This window comes from Heliangelus exortis, chromosome 12 (genome assembly GCF_036169615.1).
Source record: "Heliangelus exortis chromosome 12, bHelExo1.hap1, whole genome shotgun sequence".
In the NCBI taxonomy this organism is placed as follows: Eukaryota; Metazoa; Chordata; class Aves; order Apodiformes; family Trochilidae; genus Heliangelus; species Heliangelus exortis.
The window spans coordinates 5,420,018-5,440,757 of NC_092433.1; the positions used below are offsets into that span (position 1 = coordinate 5,420,018).

Consider the following 20,740-nt stretch of genomic DNA (forward strand, 5'->3'; position numbering starts at 1 on the left):
ATTTATTTGAAGCCAAGTCTCTGAGGATCTCTGGGAGTCTTGCATTGCTTGGTGTGCAACTGTGCTGTTTTGGGGGTCCAGGGAGCAGCCTTTGCCCCCCTGAAGCAGCCCTGCCCTGGGACCTGTCACTGTCAGGGTGCTGCAGCAGATGAAGCTGGGGGAAATGGTTTTCATCTTCCTTATGGCAGTGGTGGTCCCTTCATTGTCCTCCTCATTGCTGAGGAAAATCAGTCCAGTGAGATCCCATTTTGGGTCTGTATTAGCTTTTCTAACTCTAGTGCCCTAAACATTTAGCCTTGGAGAAGAAGCAGAAAAAAACCTAAAAGAAAACAAAGTTTTAAACCATCTAGTAATGGCAAAAAAAGGCAAAACTACTGCCAGACAGAATCCAGGGGTAATCTGTGAAGCAGCAAGAAGTTTCTTGTTTATCTCTCTAAGCATCATCATCATCACCTTCTGTTCATCTCATTCATGTGCTCTCTGAAGCCATCAGTCCCAGGACAAACCCTCTCTCCCTGCCTGGGCTTCCTGCTTCATTCCTCCTCTTCTTTGAACTCTGTTTCAGTGTCCCCTTCCTCCCAACCCCTGTTCTTGCTCTGGTGGGTCCAGCATGGTGCTTCAGCCTGTCTGCCTGAGAGATCACTTTGAGCTCTTTTGCTTAAACTGACAGCCCATTCCAAAATTGGTTTTAATCCTTGCTCATAGGTAAACCAGTGGGAAATGGAGTTCTGTTGAACCAATATAAATCAAGCATGTATTTCTGGAAGGACTTCAAGTGGAAAGATTTGCACCTTTTGCAGCTTTTGAACCTGACCTATCCCTTGCTTCCTTACAGCATAATTTCATTCTGTTATGGGCACTGGGATAAACCCAGTGTGATCCATCATGGGGAGGCACTGATTCTGCTACAGAAATAGTATAAAGCTGCAGTGTAGCAGTACCTCTGATGCACCTGGGGTATTTTGGGTGCCATACCTTCTGGGTATTCTGGGTGCCATAACTTCTAGCTATTCTGGGTGCAATTTAAATGATGCAGGTCTGAAGTACAGCTGTTCTGTATAGGCATGATTTAATCAAGCTGGATAGCATCTGCACATATCCTGAAGGAAAGGGCTTGAGGTACCTTCAAAAATACTATGGTTTCCTTACAAAAGCTTTTGTTATGTCCCTTGTAACCAAGAGAGCATCCAGAGTCAAAAATGAGGTTGGGGTTTCTTGTTTTCTTCTGTTTCACTGTACAAGTGTATATTTTTAGAGATCATGTGATCTCTGAATGCTTTTGGGCATTTGTCCAAGATGCTCTCTCCCTCTCATACTTTGGCATAGGTGGGCTCATGCCCTGACCTGGCAGCAAGATCCACACCCTCCAGATGGCTGCGATCTGCAGCCTGGGCAGAGCTCCCATCCTGGTTGAGACCTCACTTTTCAACCATGCAGACCTTTATTTTTACAGGACTTTATCTGAAAGGAGAAGATACCTGAAAGGAGAAGACTGAGTCTGAGGTTGTGTGGTACTGAATTACCTTGAAGGAGATTCCCTCTCTGTAAATGCCCAGGCGGGTCTGTCACTCTGAGACCTCCCTGTGCAAGGGTTTGGGCTGCTGAAGACTAAAAGCAGCTTTCCAGTCCAGGAGAGGTTTTCTATAATCCAAGCTCACCATGCATAGCCCTTTATCCCTGTCTAGTCACTAAATTATGCATAGCAGTCTCAGGTCTGCTTTGAGGCTGGCAGGCCTGATGTCTCAGCTGTAGGGACTCGTGATCCTGGGCTGGATGAGCAGAAGTCCAGACAGTGCCACAGAGGGTGGAAAATGTGGGTGCTGGTGTTGGATGGAGCAAGACAGTGAGCACAGGAGCAGCTCACATCTTCATTGCTGGTGGAGTGGGCTGCCTTCCTCTCATCCCCCCCATGTCCTCTGGGGTACTGCTGCCTCCTTAGAGAAGGAAGGAACCTTAGTTCTATGGTTTGTTTGCTTAAATTATAGCTGAAGGTTAAATTATAGCTGAAGAGCAGGGTGCATTAAAGGGTGCATTTCCATGTCCTGTTTCTGCAGGAGAGATGTGAAGAGCTGCTTGGAGGGTGCCTGCTTTTCATGAGTTAGGTGGAAGGAAGGAGCTCAGCAGGGAAATGGCACTGTGTGAGGAGAGGGGGGACAGCAAATGTCAAGCTGTTTGCCTCCTGCACCCACTCAAGCACATCTTCAGCTGCTGGAGCAGCTCTCAGTGAGGACCAGGCAGAGGAGGTGGCAAGGGACATGTTTGGCTTGGTGGGAGCTGACCACCCCCCACTGCTCCTGGCAGGGCACCTGGGCTGGGGGCTGTGCTCATAGGGCCCCCTCCTCAGGGCTGCTGGAGTTCATGGGAGCTGGGATGGGGGAGATTTGCAAAGGTCTCACTGGACTGGGGCTCCAACGCTTACCTGAGGCTGCTTCCCTTTGCCTTCCCCACTCCTGACCCCTCGACAGGGAAAAGCAGGATCTAGCACCTTGCTTGCTGATGGCTGCTGCCCCAGAAGCCACCCCCATGCCCTCTGCAGGTCCCTGTCCCCCTCATCCCTGCAGCAGTATGTGCTCTGCTCTGTGCAGGCAGCACCCCTAGTCCTGGCGGGCTGTCAGCCGGACCGGTACCACTCCTGTCACTGCTTGATTATCCCTGACACTGCACCCAGGCTGACATCCCCCTGATGTCACACAGACACCACAATTATTGCCATCATTGCAAGAACCATAAGCACCAGACGATGAAATTTAACAACAGTAGGTGCAGCAGGGATGAGGAGCGAGATGGGAATCGTGCTGTCTCTGCTCTCTGCCTGTGGCCCTGAGCAGTCTCCATCTTCCAGCAGGATCTCTGGGGTTTTGCAAACCTTTTCCTTGCTGTCACTCAGCCACGGTGCTCCTTGCTTGGCCTGGGCTGTCTCATGGTGCTTTTTCTGGTCTTTTATATTAAGGGGTAATTCTTCTCAAGGCCCTCTCTTTGACAGAGGGGTCTGCTCTGTGTGCCCAGGGCACAAGCCAGTCTGCTTAAAGCTTTCCCTTGTCTCTTCAGTAGTACCCTGGGCCATGGGGGAATGACAGGACCCCACCATATGTGGCTTGATACTCAAAATGGGCCTGTCCCATCTCTTATCTGGTGGAGACCACCAGATCATGAAGCTCCAGGAGAAGCCCCTAGACATGAATCAGAGCAAGTGATGCTTGAGAAGCAGTGCTGGAGAAGGGGTCTGGTTTGGATCACATGTACCTCACCATCCCAGCCCCCCCACCATCAGCAGTGTCCTCCCTGCTGTCCTGGCCAGGGAGGCTGGTGACTGTGCCCTGGCCAGCTGGGGCTGATGAAACAATTTTAACTTTTCAGTGGGTCCCCAAGGCACACGTGCTAATGGTACTTATACAGGGAGCTCCTTTCCTCCCTGTTTTACCATCCTTGGCTGATGGGAAGGTTCTGGGTCCTCTTGTGACAGCTCCTCAAGGAGGGATTTCTGTACTCATGGGGGTATTTCTTCCCCCTTTTCTGTTCCTTCTTGGGCTGCCCAATTTCATGATACTGGGTATGCTCACAGGGAATCTGGGGAGCAGCAAATGCTTTCTCTGAACCCTGAGAGCTCTCTGAATGTCTGGTAGGCACAGAGGGGATTAATGGCAGAGATGAGCATCATACATTGTGCACTGGGAGCGAGGCAAACAAGTGAATTTAGAGAATGGATGTGCTGAGGCAATGTCAGATCTGCCTCTGTGGTTATGCAGTCGTTGCTGTGAACATATACTGGCAATTGGTTGTGTTACCTGCACTGCTTTTAGCAAGGCTGCTTAGCACTTCTGTGCTGGTTTAGATCATCTCAGCTGTCCATAATTGCACTATGCTCAGAAGGTTTTGTGATTAAATTTTTCACATTGCAGACTGTCTTTAGCAGTTTTGATTTTTCTCTCCCTCATCTGTCACCATGAAAATTTAAGGGGTTTTTTTATTTCAACTCTGTACTTTGTGTTATTTTGTTTGTGTTAATATTTCCCCTTGCTCTTGCCACTTACTTGTTCACTCCTGACATCCACGGCTGGATGCCTGGGTCTTCTGGCTACTGCATCCAGCTTCAGCCCTTCCCAGACATTTTATTGAGTATTCCATTTAATAATTCCATTTTGAATCCCATCCCCTGAGGACAAGCTGCTTCTCTGTGCTGCCCAAGGGCTAACACCTCCCTAGGTAATTCAGGGGCTCTGTGGAGCCCTTCTTTTGTCTGTCTTGCCAGCCCTGTGGAGCTTGGCTAATGCAGGGCTGTTACTTCTGGAGCACACAATCCGCACCACTTTCTCCCCCAGGGTGCAGCGTGGCTGGATGTGTGTGCACCCACCTGGAATCAGAAGCAGAGGTTTCTTGGCTCCCTGGTCACTGCTGTTACAAATTTCATACCCTGGTCCCAGAGCACCAGTTTACAGGAGAATTTCAGTGAGGAAGGCTTTTTGCTGTTGCCGAGGAGCATTTGGGCTGTCTTTGGCCAGAAAATTCACCCTCTGATTGAGCTCAAGAAAAAACCCAATATGGGAAATGTCACCTTAGATAAGTAAAACCCGGCCAAGTTCTGAACAACCCAAAGCAAAATGCTACAGTGGAGAGCACGAAGCTATCTTAATTGCCTGGAGCACTACCATTCATTCCCCTGCCTGTCTGGTACGTTCTTGCACTCATATGGTCACTGTTAATTCATGCTGGATTGTTCTAATTAACGCAAATGAACTGTTCAGCCAGGAAGACTGCGGAGCTCTGCAGCTGCACAGAGGGCTAGAGGAGCATCTCCTGGTTTCTTTTTCTGGTTTTTTCCTCCCTTGTGGACAGGCACCGTTTCTGTCTGTATCCAATAGGAGACAATTTTCTGTTTCATAATACAGAAATCCTAATGTCAGAACGCCCTCCTTACCCAAAGCTTTCTCCTTGAAGATTGCTCCTCTTTGCTTTCCTAATTGCTGCTGCTCAGCTGGAGGTAGCGCGCGCCTTCCAAACACATTATTTTGTTATGCTGGCTCTTACCAAAGGGAAAAAAAGGGTATGAGAGAATATTGTTTTGTACTGAGCTTTCCTTGCTTTAACCCTCTCTGTACAGGTAGGGGGTGGTTTTTCTCTAGCACAGAATGCTTTGCTATAGGAAATACCTGCTCAGGGTGTAATGCATCTTCACATCAGCATGTGAAGAACGCCGAGATGTCATTTCTGCTGGAGTCTGCTGGAGTCTAAAATGTGTCTCTTACTAAAGCATCCTCTTTGGAGTCACTGCACTTGCATAACAATAACCTTTAATCATAGAATCACAGGGTGGTTTGAGTTGGAAGGGACCTAGTTCCAAGCCTCCTGCATGGGCAGGGACACCTGCCACAAGACCAGTTTGCTCCAAGCCTCATCCAGCCTAGCATTGAACACTTCCAGGCATGGGGCAGCCACACCTTCTCTAAGCAACCTGTGCCAGTGTCTCACCACCCTCACAAGAAAGAATTTCTTCCTAATAGCTCAAGTAAATCTCAGCTCTTTCAGTTTGAAACCCTTCCCCCTTGTCCTATGACTCTATGCCCTTCTAAAAAGTCCCTCCCAGTTTTCCTGTAAGGCCCATTTCAGGAGCTGGCAAACTGATTGGAAGTATGTGTTGTCTGGGGACCAGAATAATTTGAGTGAAGTCCTTGGCATCAGCTTGGATGAAAGTTTAATGCTTGGAGTTACCCTTCCTTGAGGAGTGACAGGTTCCTGAATCCCTGGAGTAGAGCTGGCATGGAGTGCTAGTGCATGAGGAATTTTGGGATGGCATGAAAGAAAGAAGGAGCTTGGGCAGAGCAGAGACCCAAGTGAGAGCTGCAAAAAGCAAAGCTGAAGCCTGAAGATTAGCCCCATCAGCCTGGGGAGATGGTGCAAAGCTGAAAGAGCAGCTTTTTACTTAGTCAGTGAATGTACTTCTGTGGCTTCAACCTCGGAAACCACTTTGTTTAACCACAAGGGAAAGGGGAGGCTGCAGTGGGGCCTCTATTCATGCCTCTACTTCATCACCAGCTCCCTTGCAGTGAGCAGAATTGCCTCCTGCTCCAGCTCGTCAACATCTGGAAAAGAAAAAAGGTGGAGCGAGGAGTTTCCCAACATATCAGAGGGATTTCATCCTGTTCTTGAGCTGTGTGATGTGCTGCTGTCCTGGTCCTGGACACCTGCCTGCCCATACCTTTATTTTAGCTGACTTCCCCAAGAGAAGCAGTTGTGATGGTCTCAGCCTGGTGGGTGTCTCCAGCCAAGCCTCTCCTTGGTCCTGCCCTCCTGCTGCCAGCACGGGGCAAAATCTGGGGGGTTCTGATGTGTTTGCCTTTTAGAGGCCGTTTGCTGGTTTTTTGGGTGCTGCTCTGAAACCCAGAGGAGATGTTTTGTGGGTAATGGTTTTTGCCCAACCTGGTCTCTTACTTTGCTGTAAACGATCAAGTCTACAGCAAACTGGCAATTACAGGCAGGGTATTTAATCTCTAACCAAGCTCCAGTAAAGAGGTTTTATGACCTGTGGGAAGCAATGATTCAGCTCCCAAGGATCATGCAAGCTTGGGTAGATGCCAGACATGCTTAGCATGGAAATCACAGTTAAGCTTGGAGTCAGCTACCATCTTGAGGAGATCCAGCTCTCCTTGGAGGGGTTTTGGCTGCTAGATGTCTTTATGTGGCTGTCTAGATGTCTGGAATCATAGGTATTTGCCTTGAAGCAGAATCCTGTTTGCTGTGTGTTTTCCTTCATATATCTTTCTTAAGATAAGGGATGAGGATATTATTTTTTCCCCTCTGTAATCTTAGATTATTTTAAAAGTTGTTCTCCTTTTCCCTCTATTGGTTGCACCTGAGTGTGCAGGCAGGTTGAGTTAACAAGTCAGAAAATTGTTTGAGGAGGTACTGATGTGGCTTGGGATGGTAGGCCCATGGGTCACAGCTGCCCTTTTTGGGTGCAAACATTCAAATCCAGGTATTTGTATCTGGTCTGCAGGATAATCCCAGTATAGATCTGTGCCTTCCCACCACCACAGCCTGGCCAAGTTCTGGACTGGTTGTAGAAATCCAGGTTTCCTGAGGATGCTGCTTTGCTATGGCTTGCTTAGTGTCAAGGTTTTATTCTACTTAATGGGACCCTCTTGCTGCTCCTGGTGCCTGCACCTGAGCTGCCAGGCTCTGTACCCTGGGGGCAGGCAGTTGGTCTTGCATTTGCAAAATCCAGCAAGTGGCCTTCATGGAGGGGTTGTGTGAGCATTCAGTGGGCTTAGGGGTGTGTTTGGGCAAAGCAGAGCAGAGGAGGAATTATGGTGGCTCTGCCTGGGCTGCTGGTTTGGCTCCAGGGAGGTGAGGGGTAGACAGCTCAGCTCTAGAGTAAGAGGGGGAGGATGCTCACAGCCTGCAAGCATGAAGCAGCTTGAAAGCCAATGGTGTGGGCAGCAGGTCGAATACTTTTTTTTTTTTTCTGTTTGCAAAGCCTTTCTTCCCTTGCTCCCCTCATTTTCAAAGCTGATGCTGATACTGTTACCTAATCCACATTGCTAAAATTCTTCTGTGTTAGAGGATCGGTTTTTCTGGTGAGAAGACTGCTGTACCTCTCTCTAATATTAACTGTCTTTCTCTCTTTTTTCCCATCTTAGATCTACGAGGAGAACAGAAACCTGTTTAAAGTCAAGGAGAACGTGCCCAGAAAATTGGTGGAGAAGGTCGCAGGAGACATCGAGAGCCTCTTGGCCAAGAAAGTCCGTGCTTTAAAGGTAAGGTGCTGGACCTACCTGCTGATCCTTTGTCTGGAATGTTCAGTTTAAACAAGAGGGTTGATGCTGGTGGAGTGTTCTGATCTCAGCTTCAAAGTCCTTCCCGTGGTTGTGTGGCCTTTTCTGGGAACTGCATCCAGCAGCTGCACAGATTCATGTGGAGTGTATGTCTGGGGTGTGAGGCGAGGACAAATCATGTGAGGTTCTACTGTAGGTATCTTGCTTTTTATCTCTTCTCACCATCATGTGAACAGGTGAAGGTGCTGCCACATGAATGCAAGTGACAGCAAAAGCCTGGCAGCACTTCTGGCCCAGTCATTCAACTGGGAGAGTGGTGGGCAGGAGCAAAGGTACTGCAGTGTCTGTGCCATATCTCATGGAGTTGTTCATACAAGCAGGGCTTGCTGGTTAGGAGAGGATGCACTGAAATGTTCATGCTGGTGACTGGCACGTGAATCCTGTGGTTCACTGCGTGTGTGGGTTGCCCTCATGGGTGCCTTGTCCATTTCCTATCTATTATCCTATTTTGTAGCCCTCTTTATAAAATGAATTCATTTTACCTGTAGGGGAGCAAGGTAACCTGCTCGTGGTGCCAGCTGAGTAGAACCCAGTGATAGCTTTAACCAGGCAGCAGTGGGGCTCTGCTCTGCCACAGTGTTCTCTGCTGCCAGGGCAGAGACAAGGGATTGAATTCCTGGAGAGATGGAGATTTCCTGTCCACTGCAGAGGGAAGTGGGAGCTGTGTAAGAGTTTCACTTCCAGGAGCTGTGATGTCCTCTCAAGTACCTGACTGTAGCAAGCAGGAGGAAGTATTGCAATGTACATCTCTGACCTGCAGAGAGTTCTGTGCCCTCTGATGCCAGGTCAAGTGTAGGATTGCTGCTTGTCATATGAATAACAGCTTTGTTTTCCTGTTTGACTTCCTTGGTGTTGGACTGGTTGGTGCACTGTTAAGGGCTCACCTGATGCTGGACCCAGTGTAAAGGAGTGGTTCTGGCAGCACTGGGTTAGGTAACAAGCATTTGGTGATGTTTTACTGTAGTGGACATAATGATCTGTTGACCCAAATTTGTCCATCCCAAGAGGGATCCTTCAGAGCAGTCACTGGATGGAGGAGTCTCTTACATCCAGGGTGCATGTGAAATTCTTGGCATTTTGGATTTGTGGTACTGACAACAAAATCTGGAAGCAGGGAAGGTGATGGGAGGAGTTGATGGTTGGATCTTCTGAATTTCTTCCACCTTGTGCTGGGCTCCTTTGAAGCAGTTGGGTTCCCACGGTTTCTTCCATTCTCCAGCCTGTGTTTTCTTCTGTCTCAGCACTCCCCTTAGTTGAATCATCTCTCCTGGAGTCATTTCCTCCCATTCTCTTGTGACTCATGAGACTGATGATGACTTCTTGAAATGCATTTTTCAGCATCTGAGTCAGGTGGGACTCCGTGTATCAGCAGGTGAGGAGGGAGAAATGGATCCTCTCCTTGAACTATGAATTGCCCTGTCACTCATGTACTCACTCCACTGAGAAGATGTCCTCCTGTCTCCTTTGCAGCAGGAGAGAGAAGGGCTTTTGCCTGTGCTTTATGAGGCTTTCTAGGAAGGTGCTAGCCTTGGGGCACAACTGATGGATGCACACATCAAGAGTGCCATTCTGATTAGGTGGTGATTCAGTCCAGCCATCAAAGAGTCTTTTTTCCTATGTTCCTACATGAAAATATAAATGTGTCTTTAATAAAGTTAAACTGTGTGCAGAGCACTTATCAGTAATACATAGTTTCTCAGCTTGTGTGTTGCATTTCTAAGAAGCAGAAATCAAGCACAAGGAACCCCAACTGGGCTGTCTGGCCCTGGCAGCCATGGTGCAGCACTCAGGCATAGCCTGGCACTAGCAGGACACTGATTTCACATGAGCTTTTTGGAGCTGTGCTGGAGCCAGGGGTGTGTGGCAAAGAGGGTAATTGCTTCCTAAAATAACAGTCATCTACAAGGGGCTGGTCCCTCCCTTTTTGTTCCAGACCATATATCTGATGACTGCATCATCATGGGGCAGAAAAATTCTTGGTGAATATTTGAATTTTTTTTTCAATTCCCACCTGTTCCGGCTGGCACTGGGGAGGAACATCTACAGCTGATTCCTGGGGGGGCTTTTACCCTCTGTCCCATGCAGCAGGCTCTATTTGACATGGTATTTTATCTCACCACTAACATCCCTTTTCCCCAGCATGCTCAGTGGCCTTTGTCCACAAAGATTTAATTGCTTCATACCTGTCCTTTGTGCTCTGTAGTTCCACCTGCCTTCTGCTCCCAAGCTTTAGCAGGAGGGGAGGCAGGAGAGATGATACCAAAAGTATAGCTGCTCTTCTTTGAAACTGAAGTAGAATATATAGCTAAAGTGGAGCTCCTAGGAGCTCTAGTGTGGGATGAGAATCTGGGGGAAAGGAAGGGGTTTGGTAGGACAGTTCAGGGCTCTTGTTTCTTCAGCTAAGGTGTAGGAGCTCACAGCATAATTCACTGAAGACTTTCAGATTTTCCTGTAACAGAAGTATGAAAACCTACACTTGGCTTTAGATGTTTTCTTTTGGCAGCAAACTGAATACAAAGGAAAGAACTCTGGGGACTTTTTCTTTTGAAATCATACTGCAGGGAATTCTGGCTGGGTTTCTGGTGGCTCTGGAGCCTGAATGAACACGTCTTTAGGAGTTTGGGGCATTCCCATCTCCTGTTGCCTCTGATCCTCAGGGAATGTGGCTGGAAGAGGTAGGATTTGCTGCATGGCAAGGATAGTTGATCTGGAGATGAGCAAGGCTCAGGTTTTTTTTCTGCCTTAAGCAAATTTCTCAGATTTTGTCTCTGATTTCCACCCCCCCACTCCTCTGTCCTCAGTTTTCCCACTTAACTGGCATTTTTTCCTTGCATATTCCTTCTGCTGTGATGGTGCAGTACTAGTCCATGCTTTAGGATCCTCTGATGGAGGGCGAGGTGGGAGTTTGGTGCATTTACCACCAGGTACTTACCAAGCCAGCTTCTTAGGGGCAAGAGCTGGTCAGCAGGGCTGGCAGGAGGCAGGAGTTTGGGCTGGCTGTGCTTTTAGTCCCAGCTGAATGCTCAGTGCATTACTGCTGGCTGGGACAAGTTCCAAGCTCCATTTATGTCTGGCAGAAGCATATATCAAGAGTGCAGAGCGGATTTAATTGGACAGGTTTATCCCTTTAACAGTTCTGATAGCCCTGAGATTTTTTTTCCTTGCAGGTATGTGGTGGACGGAGTCTTTATCAGCTCTTCTGCTCCCTGATAGGGACAATAAAAGGTTTAATTTGTCTAAAGAGCTGCAAAAATTGGCATGCAGCACAGCACCTCCCAGCCCAGTTTGGAACATCTCTTCTCTTGGTGGCACTGACCTCTGTCAGGAGGTGGGCTGGTGGGAAATGGGTACTGAGGGCACAGCAGGTTTCTCTTCCCTCCCTTCCTCACTGTTGGAGGTGTTGCTGTGCTCTGGTCTTGGTGCCATGTGGTCTCCAGGGCAGGCTATTAAAGGGGGTCAGCATTCAGCAGGAGCAGCCCTGGGGTTGTGTGGATCTCTCCTGTGCTGCTGGCAGTGCAGGGCTCCCGGTGCCATCTCACTGCCCTGCTGAAATGTCTTAAGCAAGTTGTTCCAGGCACCTGTTGGTCACATTGTTGGTGTGTTTAACTAGATATGGGTCCCAGGAGAGGAGAGGGAGAGCCTCCTGAGCTGCCTTGCATCAGGGGGTCAGGTTGGGTGGCAGATGAGGTGCTGTGCATGAGGCCCTGCTGGGTTTTCCTGCCTCAGTGCAATACTGCCCTGGTTTTTACCTGATGGGGGCTTCAGGGCATGCCAGAAGGCTACCAGTGGTCACACTCTGATCTACTGGGCCCAAGCTAGGGGACACATTATGTGTCTTGCCTAGGCAGTACAATGGGAGAGGAAAGAGGGAATAAATGTAGTTCAGGGAAGCTCAGATGCAGTCAGTGGTTTTGGTGGGATGTGGGGCTTCATTGCTCTGTGCACACCAACCCTGTTCAGCTGCCTGGCTGTGGACAGAAACTCCTGCATGGGTAGGGGACAGGCCAAAACCATCATCAACCTTGTGCATGTGGAGGTACAAAACACATCAAGGTAGATCCCTGTGCTTTGTTAATTCATAGTGACAAATCCGTCCCTCTTCCCCCTTCTTTGCTAATTGCTGGTTGGTGGCTTTTGGTTTTAATTCTATTTTTAATTCACTCCCAAGCAAATCCTGGCTGACTGTCCCCGTGTATTTATTTCTTTATTTATTTCTGCATTTGGGAGCGTGTGCCTTCTCCTGCCTCACGATTGTTCTTGTGCTGGCCCTGCTCCAGTAATCCAATTTGAATCCAATCTCCCAGGTCTGGAATTCTAATTTACAGATTGCAGAGGGGAGCTGAACAATGCCCTTGCTCCAGGATGGGGGTTTATTGTCTAATCTAATCAGGGACAATCAGATGTTTGTAACAAGTCTATCAAAACTGTATTGGGCCAGTTTGCTGAGCGATGTAACCCGCTTTCTTAATAGTGCTAACGCGATTTAGGGCTTCCTGCACTTTCATGCAGATTATGTTGAACATTTCCCTTTCTTCTCCCACGCTGGCTTGGCAGCAGCCCAGCCCGAGGGGCTTTACAACTTTGTAAGCTGCTTGGTGCACTCTGCTGCTGCTGAGGTTTGGGAGGGTGCAGGGGCTGCCTCCCCCAGCACCAGAGTTTGGGGGAGCTCCTGGGACCACCTCTGCAAGGCATAGGTTTGGTATCAGGAATACATCTGGAGTCATGGGCTGGGGAGAGAAAATCCCTGGTCCCAACCTTTTAAAATGTTCAGCAAGTCACCACAGCAGGACTGCAGCCCTGTGTGAGGGCTGTCAGCCTGCAGGTACCATGGGTTTGCCTGGCTGGTGGCAAAGAACAAGTGAAGGAATCTTTGTGGTCTCTTGTCCTTGGCAGATTCAGGCTGTCGTGTCTGGGTATTTGCTTTAAGAAGTTTGGATGTCTGGTTAAGAAGTTAAGAAGTCTGGAATTCAGAGAAGGGTCCTCTGTGAGGTTTTGTGGGGTGTCCGTCTAGGGCCTGGAGGCAAACTCAAGTCTGCAAATGAGCTGATGTCTTCAAAGACACTATACTATAACCCTCCAACAGACTGGAGCTTTCCTTTTCTTCCTGTGCAAATGAAGTCAGCTTCCTGACATTCCCCTTCCCAAGAACTGGCATATCCCTCTGTTTCCTTACCCTGGCATCTAGCTGTCAGCCAGGAGATGATTTCACTCTGGTTCTGGCACTCCAAGTTTAAACCACTTAGCTCTGTACCTGATGCCTTTGCCCAGGGATTTATTTCAGGCTTATGGGTTCCTCCCTGCCCCAGAGCATCTTCCCCTTGGCAGGCACCTCGAGGGGAGCTGCAGTGTCCTGCTGCTCCCTGTGTTACATCAAGGGCTGAGGCTCCTGGTCTCAGCTCACACCGCAGCGCTGGCAGCTTGAGCTGAGCTTTTAAAAGCCTGAGCAGAGCTTGTCCTTGCTCCTGCTCCCTGAGCACTGCCAGAGTGGTTTGCACACACAGAGAGGAAAATTCTGCACTCCCTGTAATGGGAACTTACCTTTCTTGGAGGGTTTAATCTCTGTGCATGCTGTGTTTTCCTGTGTTCTGCATCCCTTGGTGTGAGAAACCCAGAGACTTCTGAGACCAAGTGAAGAGAAAGATGAAATAGTCCTTAAAGGGTGTTTTACTTCCCTTCCTAAAATTGTGTTGTGTATTTGACAGCAGTTTGTGTGTTGTTTTTCAGTCCTTCCTGGATCCTCCAGTGCAGAAGTTCTTAGCAGGGGTGGAAGTAACTAAAGCCATTAGTGTTGCCAAGGGATTTGCACAGTTGTAGTTCTTGGCTGTCTCAAAGCTCAGATCCATGAGCTTGGTCTTTAACCTCTTGAGTTTCCGAGGCTTGGTAGGGCTGCCCTATTCTATGCACCAAGGGGATGCTTTTGGGGATGTTTGAAAGGATAAAAGAAGATAAGTAAGACTTACTGGTCTATCTCTACAGATAGATACAGACATAAAAATGGTGAGTGATGCAATAAAGGAGTGGGTCTCTGAGGGAATTGGTACTAGGGAAGAGAATTGCCATTTAATTCTTTATAAAACAGCCTTTAAACACGGTTGGGAAGAAATGTTTGCAATGATAGCAAAATAAAGAAACCATGTTACTGAAAAAGGGATTTATTTGAATTTCCTTGGTTAGTTTTGGCATGAGAAAATGCATTTTCATGGCAGTTTTGGTAGCTAGAGTCACTTCTGCACCCTGTCCTGTGCCTTTGTGATCTGTGTGTGGTGGGAGAGGGCAAGGGGAAGATCTTTATTTCCCTGGGGTTGCCTGCAGTTTTGCAGGGAGTGTGTACCTGTGCTTATGGATCTGCTCTTAGTCCTCAGGATTTCAGCCCCTGCCCTCTGTGCTGCTGCATGTCCTTGAATAGCTCTCTGAAGCCACAGATCTTGGGCTGAAAAGCCTCCCACCCATTTTTTCTCATTTCATTCCACGCCCCCCGCCCTGAATGTTTGAAATGCATCATCTGGGATGGAAGGCTCTTACATTGAATGGGAATAATTGACCTGGGGAAGGAGAACTGAATGATTTTGAATTCAATTTAGATAGAATGAGGTGTTGGGGTTTTTTTAAGGGTTTCATCCCCTAGTTGAACTAAAAATCAATTATTTGTATAGCTCTGTTTATGAACAAGTAGCAAAGGTAAAGACTTTAATGATTGAGGGGGTGGAGGCTTGGTCCTGCAGGTTAATGGACCTGCATGAAGTATTTTTGTCTCAAAAGCTCTCTTCAAATCCCACCTTCTTTTCCTAAAGAAAGTGAATCTGGCAAGTGTCATTTCTGCAGCCCACAAAACACAAATCAGCTCCTGCACAGTTGATCTCAGTAAGTCCTGCACAAGAGTCCTGTGAGTGGAGCAGCAGGTAGAGCAGCAGATGAAGAGCATCAGGCTCTCATGAAGATGGTTTGCTCAGTAAGCCTTTAGCTTGTCTCTGGACAAGTGGTGCTGTGCTGTTGTGTGTGGGCTGGCACATGGGCCTGCTCTCTGTCTTCTGCTGTAATGGACCTGGGTTTCTGCTCCACGTAGCTTTGCTTTGCGTCTGCTGCAGCTTTGACAGCAGGAGCCTGAAACCTATCAGCATCCAGCCCTACCCCCTAGTAAGGAGCTATTATATATTCCCAGAGCAGCTGATGTCCATTAAATGTTTGAGTGACACTAGAACAATGTGTAAAATATCTGTGATAAGGATCTAGCAAATGTTAATAAAAAAAAAAAAGCGACAAGAATGTAAATTGCACATGCAATTGTGATAAAGAGCCAGAGATAACATTAAAGAGATTGTATCAATTAAATGCCAATTTAGTGCCAAAGCCTGTGATCCGCTCTTTCAAGAGGAGCTGTTGGGAGCCTGTGGTATTCCAGCAGACAGTGCTCAGATCTTCCCAGTTCTCCAGAACTGACCATCCATGCTGCCAGCATCCTGTGTGGCAGAGGTCTGCTTGCAAGGGATTAATGCAAACCTTTCCTGTCACTATCATAAAAATGACATTCCTTGGAAAAATAAAGTGCCCCTCTGCCTGCTGGCCTTTGGGTCCCTCCAAATGCAATTAAAAAGCAGCTTAATACAGCCACGTGATGAGAAATCTGTCAGCGTGCACAGGAAGGATTGGAAGGGAACATGAGATGAAACAGATGCAAGCAAAAAGATTTAACCATGCACCTGCCTGCTGGTGCTCATGGAGCAGCCAGCTGAACTGGGATGTGTGGGGCTGGAACTGGGTTAACTGGGTCAACTGGCAGCAGGAGTGGCTCCTCAGGTAGGGAACTGGGCTGGAAACAAGGCATGGAAACTCAGTCTGGACCAGCCTGGGCTCTGTGTGTCTCTGCCTGTGCCAGCCAGCATCCCCATTTTCTGGGCTGGTGTTTCTGCTTTGTGTCCTGGTTTTCTCTCCCTCCTTGACTGTTGAGCTGTGCTGCATCCCTGGAAGTGGCTGAAAAGCCACGGCAGCTTGGTGGCAGTGATAACTCCAGTGCTCTGTGCAGGGCTGCTGGGTGTGGGTCAGTATTTGTGCCTGCCCAAATATCTTCCCAAATCTTGAAACATAACAATGGGAGTTAAAGCTAATTTGAAACGGTGAGGGTCTTTTTTTTCTGCAGGCATGAAAATTTTAAGCATTAAGTAAAGCTGGTAATTCCTTGGCAAGTGAGGGATTATAGAGGCTGGGACTGAGCCACCCTTTCAGGCGGGGATGCTGGCACAACGCTCCCACCGGGGCTGCAGTGCTGCAAAGGAAGGGTTGGTTTTGGCCCACCTGCATTTGCTTTTTGGAAAATCCACGAGCTGAAATCCCACCTCAGCTCTACACTTAATTGGAGTTGTGCTGGGAGCAGTGTTTCGTGGCACACGCCAGTAGATGGCACAGCGCTTATATCAGCGAATTACATAGGGAGCAAGCGGCGGGCTGTGCCGCTCCTCTTCCTCAGCTTTAGCCCTGCCACCCACTCCCCTCCCATAAATGAAGAAGTCTCTGCTGATGTGCCTGTAGTTGAGGAAGTCCGATGAGATTACGGGAGAAGATGTTGACTTTTGCAACATTTAGGGGGTGATGGGCAGAGGAGGTGAGCAGCCCTGCTCTGGGTGCAGCTTGGAAGCAGATAAGCAAACTTCAAGGTGGCTTCCCGTGAATATTCCAGCAAGTGATGAATTCCCTTAGGATAGCTCTATTTGACAGCTCCAGCTTTACACGTGGGGAAACTGAGGACTGGATGGCTCCTGCTTTGTCTTTGTTACACCTGGGAACAAGAGCTTTGCTTTCTAATTAAGTTCTGGGACTTTAGCTACAAGGTGTCCTTCACACACACTTACTCCAATAACATCTCCCTGGAGCCCGAAGCTCCTTCCCTCTGCTCTGCTCGTGTTTGGCACTGTTGTACTCCAGCCCGTTCAGGCTTTAAATGGGAAAATTTTTAGCAGAAAATGTGGAATGCACACTTCTGAAAGAGTTCAGCCTTAAATCTTCTCCTTGCATGATGTTGCCCAGCTGTTTTGCACCTCCTGTAAGCCACAGCAGCACTGGCCCCTTTGGGATGGGCTTATGGAGGTTGCTGAATGGTGGCCATTGGAGCTGGGAGGGTTGCCCAAGTGCAGCAAGACAGCCATGAGAGGGAAGCTGCTTGCCCCTGCACAGCCCTGTCCCGGGAGGTGTGCAGAGACCCCAGAGTAAGAACCAATCTTGGTTCCTACTTTTTGCTTTCTGAAAAACTTTTTTCATGACTGAAATTGATTCTTGCAAGTGGATGAAAAGGATATATCCCAAATCTTGAGGGCCTGGAGTGCATGTGGAATGTAAAACAGTGTATGTATATGCTGCTGTAAATAGAGTTGTCACTCTAAAAGAAATGGGGTTTCTAGTGCTTGTCAGATCACTTTAAAACCATTTTTATTACTAGATTACATTCTAAGATAAAATTTATTGTAGAAAAAAAGAGGGAAGGTGTAGGATTTGACTGCAGATTTGGAAACACACTTTAAAGTTATGAAGAGTCTTTGAGCCTTAGCTGAGGGCAGGCTGCCTGCTCCAGGGTTTTCCTCCAGCACATCTCCTGTCCAGCTGAGTTAAAGGATGATTTCCTGATTTTGCTGCAGACTCTCTCCTAGCACATTGCCTTTTATCACCAGGCAATGATGGCCCATGCAGATGTTGGCACAGAAGCTTCAGCTCACAAGCCCATGTCCTGTGTGTGGGGCAGAAACCCTTCCAGGGTTTCCATCCCCACTGCAGCCACCCAGTTCCCCAAATGTGGCTTTAAAACAATGACCTTAAGGAGTTTGTCAAAACTGAGGATCAATCCTGACACATGCTGACTTCTTTCCCTTCCTCTTCCCCTGAGCTTTGCTCCTTAAATATTTTTGCTCTAGTTACATGCTTTGTCTATGCTCTAACTTATAATGCTAAGTCTGCAAACAAAGGAAAACACTGGGTAGATGCCAAGTCTTTTCTTAGCTCTTCCTTTCAGATACCAGTATCATCCCTTTCTTTAACCCTTTCCACCTTTTCCTCCTAGTTTTACTGTGTGATATTTGTCTGCCTTCGATATGCATCACTGAAAAAGTTGTTGTTTGATGCAGCATACCACAGAAAACAGCAGTCTCCTTCTCCCACCAGACTTGGGCTTCAGAGCTGTGATGTTTCACAGCTACCTGCTTCATCTACTACCCCAGTTCAGACAACCACAAAGAACAGCACAGCCCAGATGCTGGAAGAAGCAGTTCCTTTGCAAATCTGACCACTGCAGCCCCCAACACTGCACAGAGCAAGCGTGGTACAGAGCTGTAAACAGGAGCAATCTGCCACTGGAGAGGGATATTTGGATGCAGCAGATCTGCTCCCAAATCAGTGGGCAGGTTTGGTCAGAACTGGGTTGTTTTGGTTTGTTTTTTTTTTGATGTTGCACAGATATTCAAAAGTCAGTCTGTATCTGGAGTGGTGAGAAGAAAGTTGTCTGGATATAATCCTTAGGCTTGGATAGAGCCTTGTTTGCCATCGCCTCTGGCCTCTTAGGAAGCAGGTTTATTTTGCATCCAGATTAATGCAGGTGGTCTCCACTGCCTTGATACCAGTGTTTTTCTGCCTCTCCCACTTTCAGCTCCTTCTCAAACCCAGAAACCCCCCCGCAAGGTCCCATTCTGAGTGGCTGCTTTGCTCCCTCTGTACTGAGCATCTCTAAAACCTGAGCTGTAATAGCATCCTGGCTAATTATATCACTGCAGATTTATTTCATGGTAATATTATTGCTGGCCTCAGGCATCATCACTATCATTGGAAAACATCGAGCGATCACAGCTCCTTAGCTGCCTCCATTAAACCTGAGAGAAGCGTCTGGGCCTGTTTATAAGTTTGCCTTTTGATGAGAGCCAAGGATTGATGAGCTGGTGGATGTGAGGTTTGCAGAAAGTGCCCTGGAGGGAAGCTGCCTCGGCACAGCAGCCATAAGGTGCAGATGGCAGGGTTGCTGCCTGAATGCAGACACAGCCTGGGAAGTGGGGGGCCAGGCGAGTGTCACCTTTATCTCTTCAGGGCAGACTTTGCCCTCTCCCTCACAGCAGAATCCAGCGCCAGGGGCTCCGTGTCCTTGGTGTGCGGGATGGCTCAGCCCTCAGGACCGGCGGTGCCGGCGGCTTGGTCAGAGCTGCTCCCAGGGAAAGGAGTGTTTTGAGTAAACATGACATCTTGTGAGGCTTTCTGCTGCAAGTCTTGGAGACTGTGCGGGAGGAAAGGCAAAAATATCAGTGCTATTTTATAACAAAAAATGCAGACAAAGAGCTCAAGAGTTTTCTCGATGTCTTCCTTGCTAGAAATAGAACCCCACAGCCTGGATACCAAGGCCTTTTGCTAGGAGCATGGCTGTAGGTCAGTGCTGTGTCTCCAGGGCTGTTCTGCTCCTGGCACCCAAGCTTGTAGCTGCAGACCCCACCCTGATGGAGCACAGTGGTGGGATGGCAGGAGGTCTGTAGGGTGAAAGACCTGGTACCCTCTCTGGGTTTGCAGGATATATTAAAATATTTCAGCATGCATCCTGGTCCTGTGTAGGTTTGTTGCGAGGGAGTTTTTATCTGTGTCTGAAGACTGGTTTGACTGCCAGGGATGTGGTGATTCTCATCCCCATGGTCCCCAGACAGCCACCTAAGGGAACAGCAGCAGATTCTCACAGATCTGGGATTTAGCTCATGGGGAGGATGCACAGAGGTAACTTACCAAAATCCCGTTCAAGATCCATAAAAGCAGATCAGCTGTTATTGATTTTACTGTGTCTGGCCGTAAAGTCCTTTTTGGCTATGGTGTGAAGTGCTCCAGCACAGCAATGAGTGGGCCAAAAACTTGACTGAAAAGGGGTCAATAAATTACATGCAGACAAAAGGCACTTACACTCAGACTGCATCAAGTCTCCTGGTGATTTCAGCAAAACAGTCAGAGCAGAAATATGCTGATAATTATTTAAATTAGACTCTGAGCATGGAAATTTTTTTCTTCGAGTAACAGCACTTCAGCACTTGCCCAGATGAGTGCTAATTTACCCAAATGGAAGGGTTTATTAAACATGCCAGCCAGTGCTTTAGTAATATTTAGGACAGCAATTTTACTTTATTATATCTCTTAACAAAGAGGACACAGGCTTCTTGATCCAGCACCTGAGCAGTTGGGGGGTGTTGGGCAGGAGCCACATCAGCTCTGCCTGGGCTCAAATTAAGGTGCATCATTTCTGCTTCAATTCTGCCTCTTTGCTAAGTGCAAGCCTGAGACCTGGTTTGAAAAAACTTCACTGACTTGATCAGCTTTAGAGGCTCAGATTCTGGATGTCTTCAAAGTAGAGGAGTCATGGCTACGTTTTGGAAATGCTGAAGGATGAAACTGAGTTTGGACGGATGAAATGGATCCTGGCCGCATACTGAGGAGCATGAGCTTCAGCCTCTCCTCCTGCCTCTCTTGCTCAACAACTGTGTCATTTTGTGAAGAAATTTAGGTGCACAAAGGCAGTCCTGGGCCATCATTTGCCATCTCTCACTCATCTGCCACACACACAGCTTCCTGGTCTCTGTCCTTACAGTGTGTGGTGTCTCATAGGTACCTACAAACTGGTAGGTGCAGTTGAACCCGAGCTGGCAGCTATCTGAGCTTGAATCTGTCCTCTGTGTTTATTGTTTCACAACCAAGGCTGTCTTCAAACTAATTGCACTGTGCTCTGCTGGCTTTACTGTTTCCCTTATGACCCCAATTTTTAATTTTTTTTTTCTTAATGTGTTCAAGAGGGTGCTTCACAAAGCCCAAGGGACTAAAGTTCAGTGAGTGCAGATGTTTGGTTCTGTGGCTTCTCCCTGGACTCAGATGTGGAATTAGGACTCCTGGCATGGATTAGTGATAGAAGTGTCACAGCC

The 20,740-nt window shown here is 48.0% G+C and overlaps 1 protein-coding gene across 1 annotated transcript in view; it reads left to right on the forward strand.

The window, feature by feature from the left end:
• CACNA2D2 (calcium voltage-gated channel auxiliary subunit alpha2delta 2) overlaps nucleotides 1–20,740 on the forward strand; it is a 199,169-nt gene that overhangs the window by 75,094 nt on the left and 103,335 nt on the right. The window contains exon 3 of the mRNA XM_071755640.1: nucleotides 7,635–7,751. Coding sequence (XP_071611741.1) covers nucleotides 7,635–7,751 — 117 coding nt within the window. The remainder of the gene's footprint in view (nucleotides 1–7,634; nucleotides 7,752–20,740) is intronic.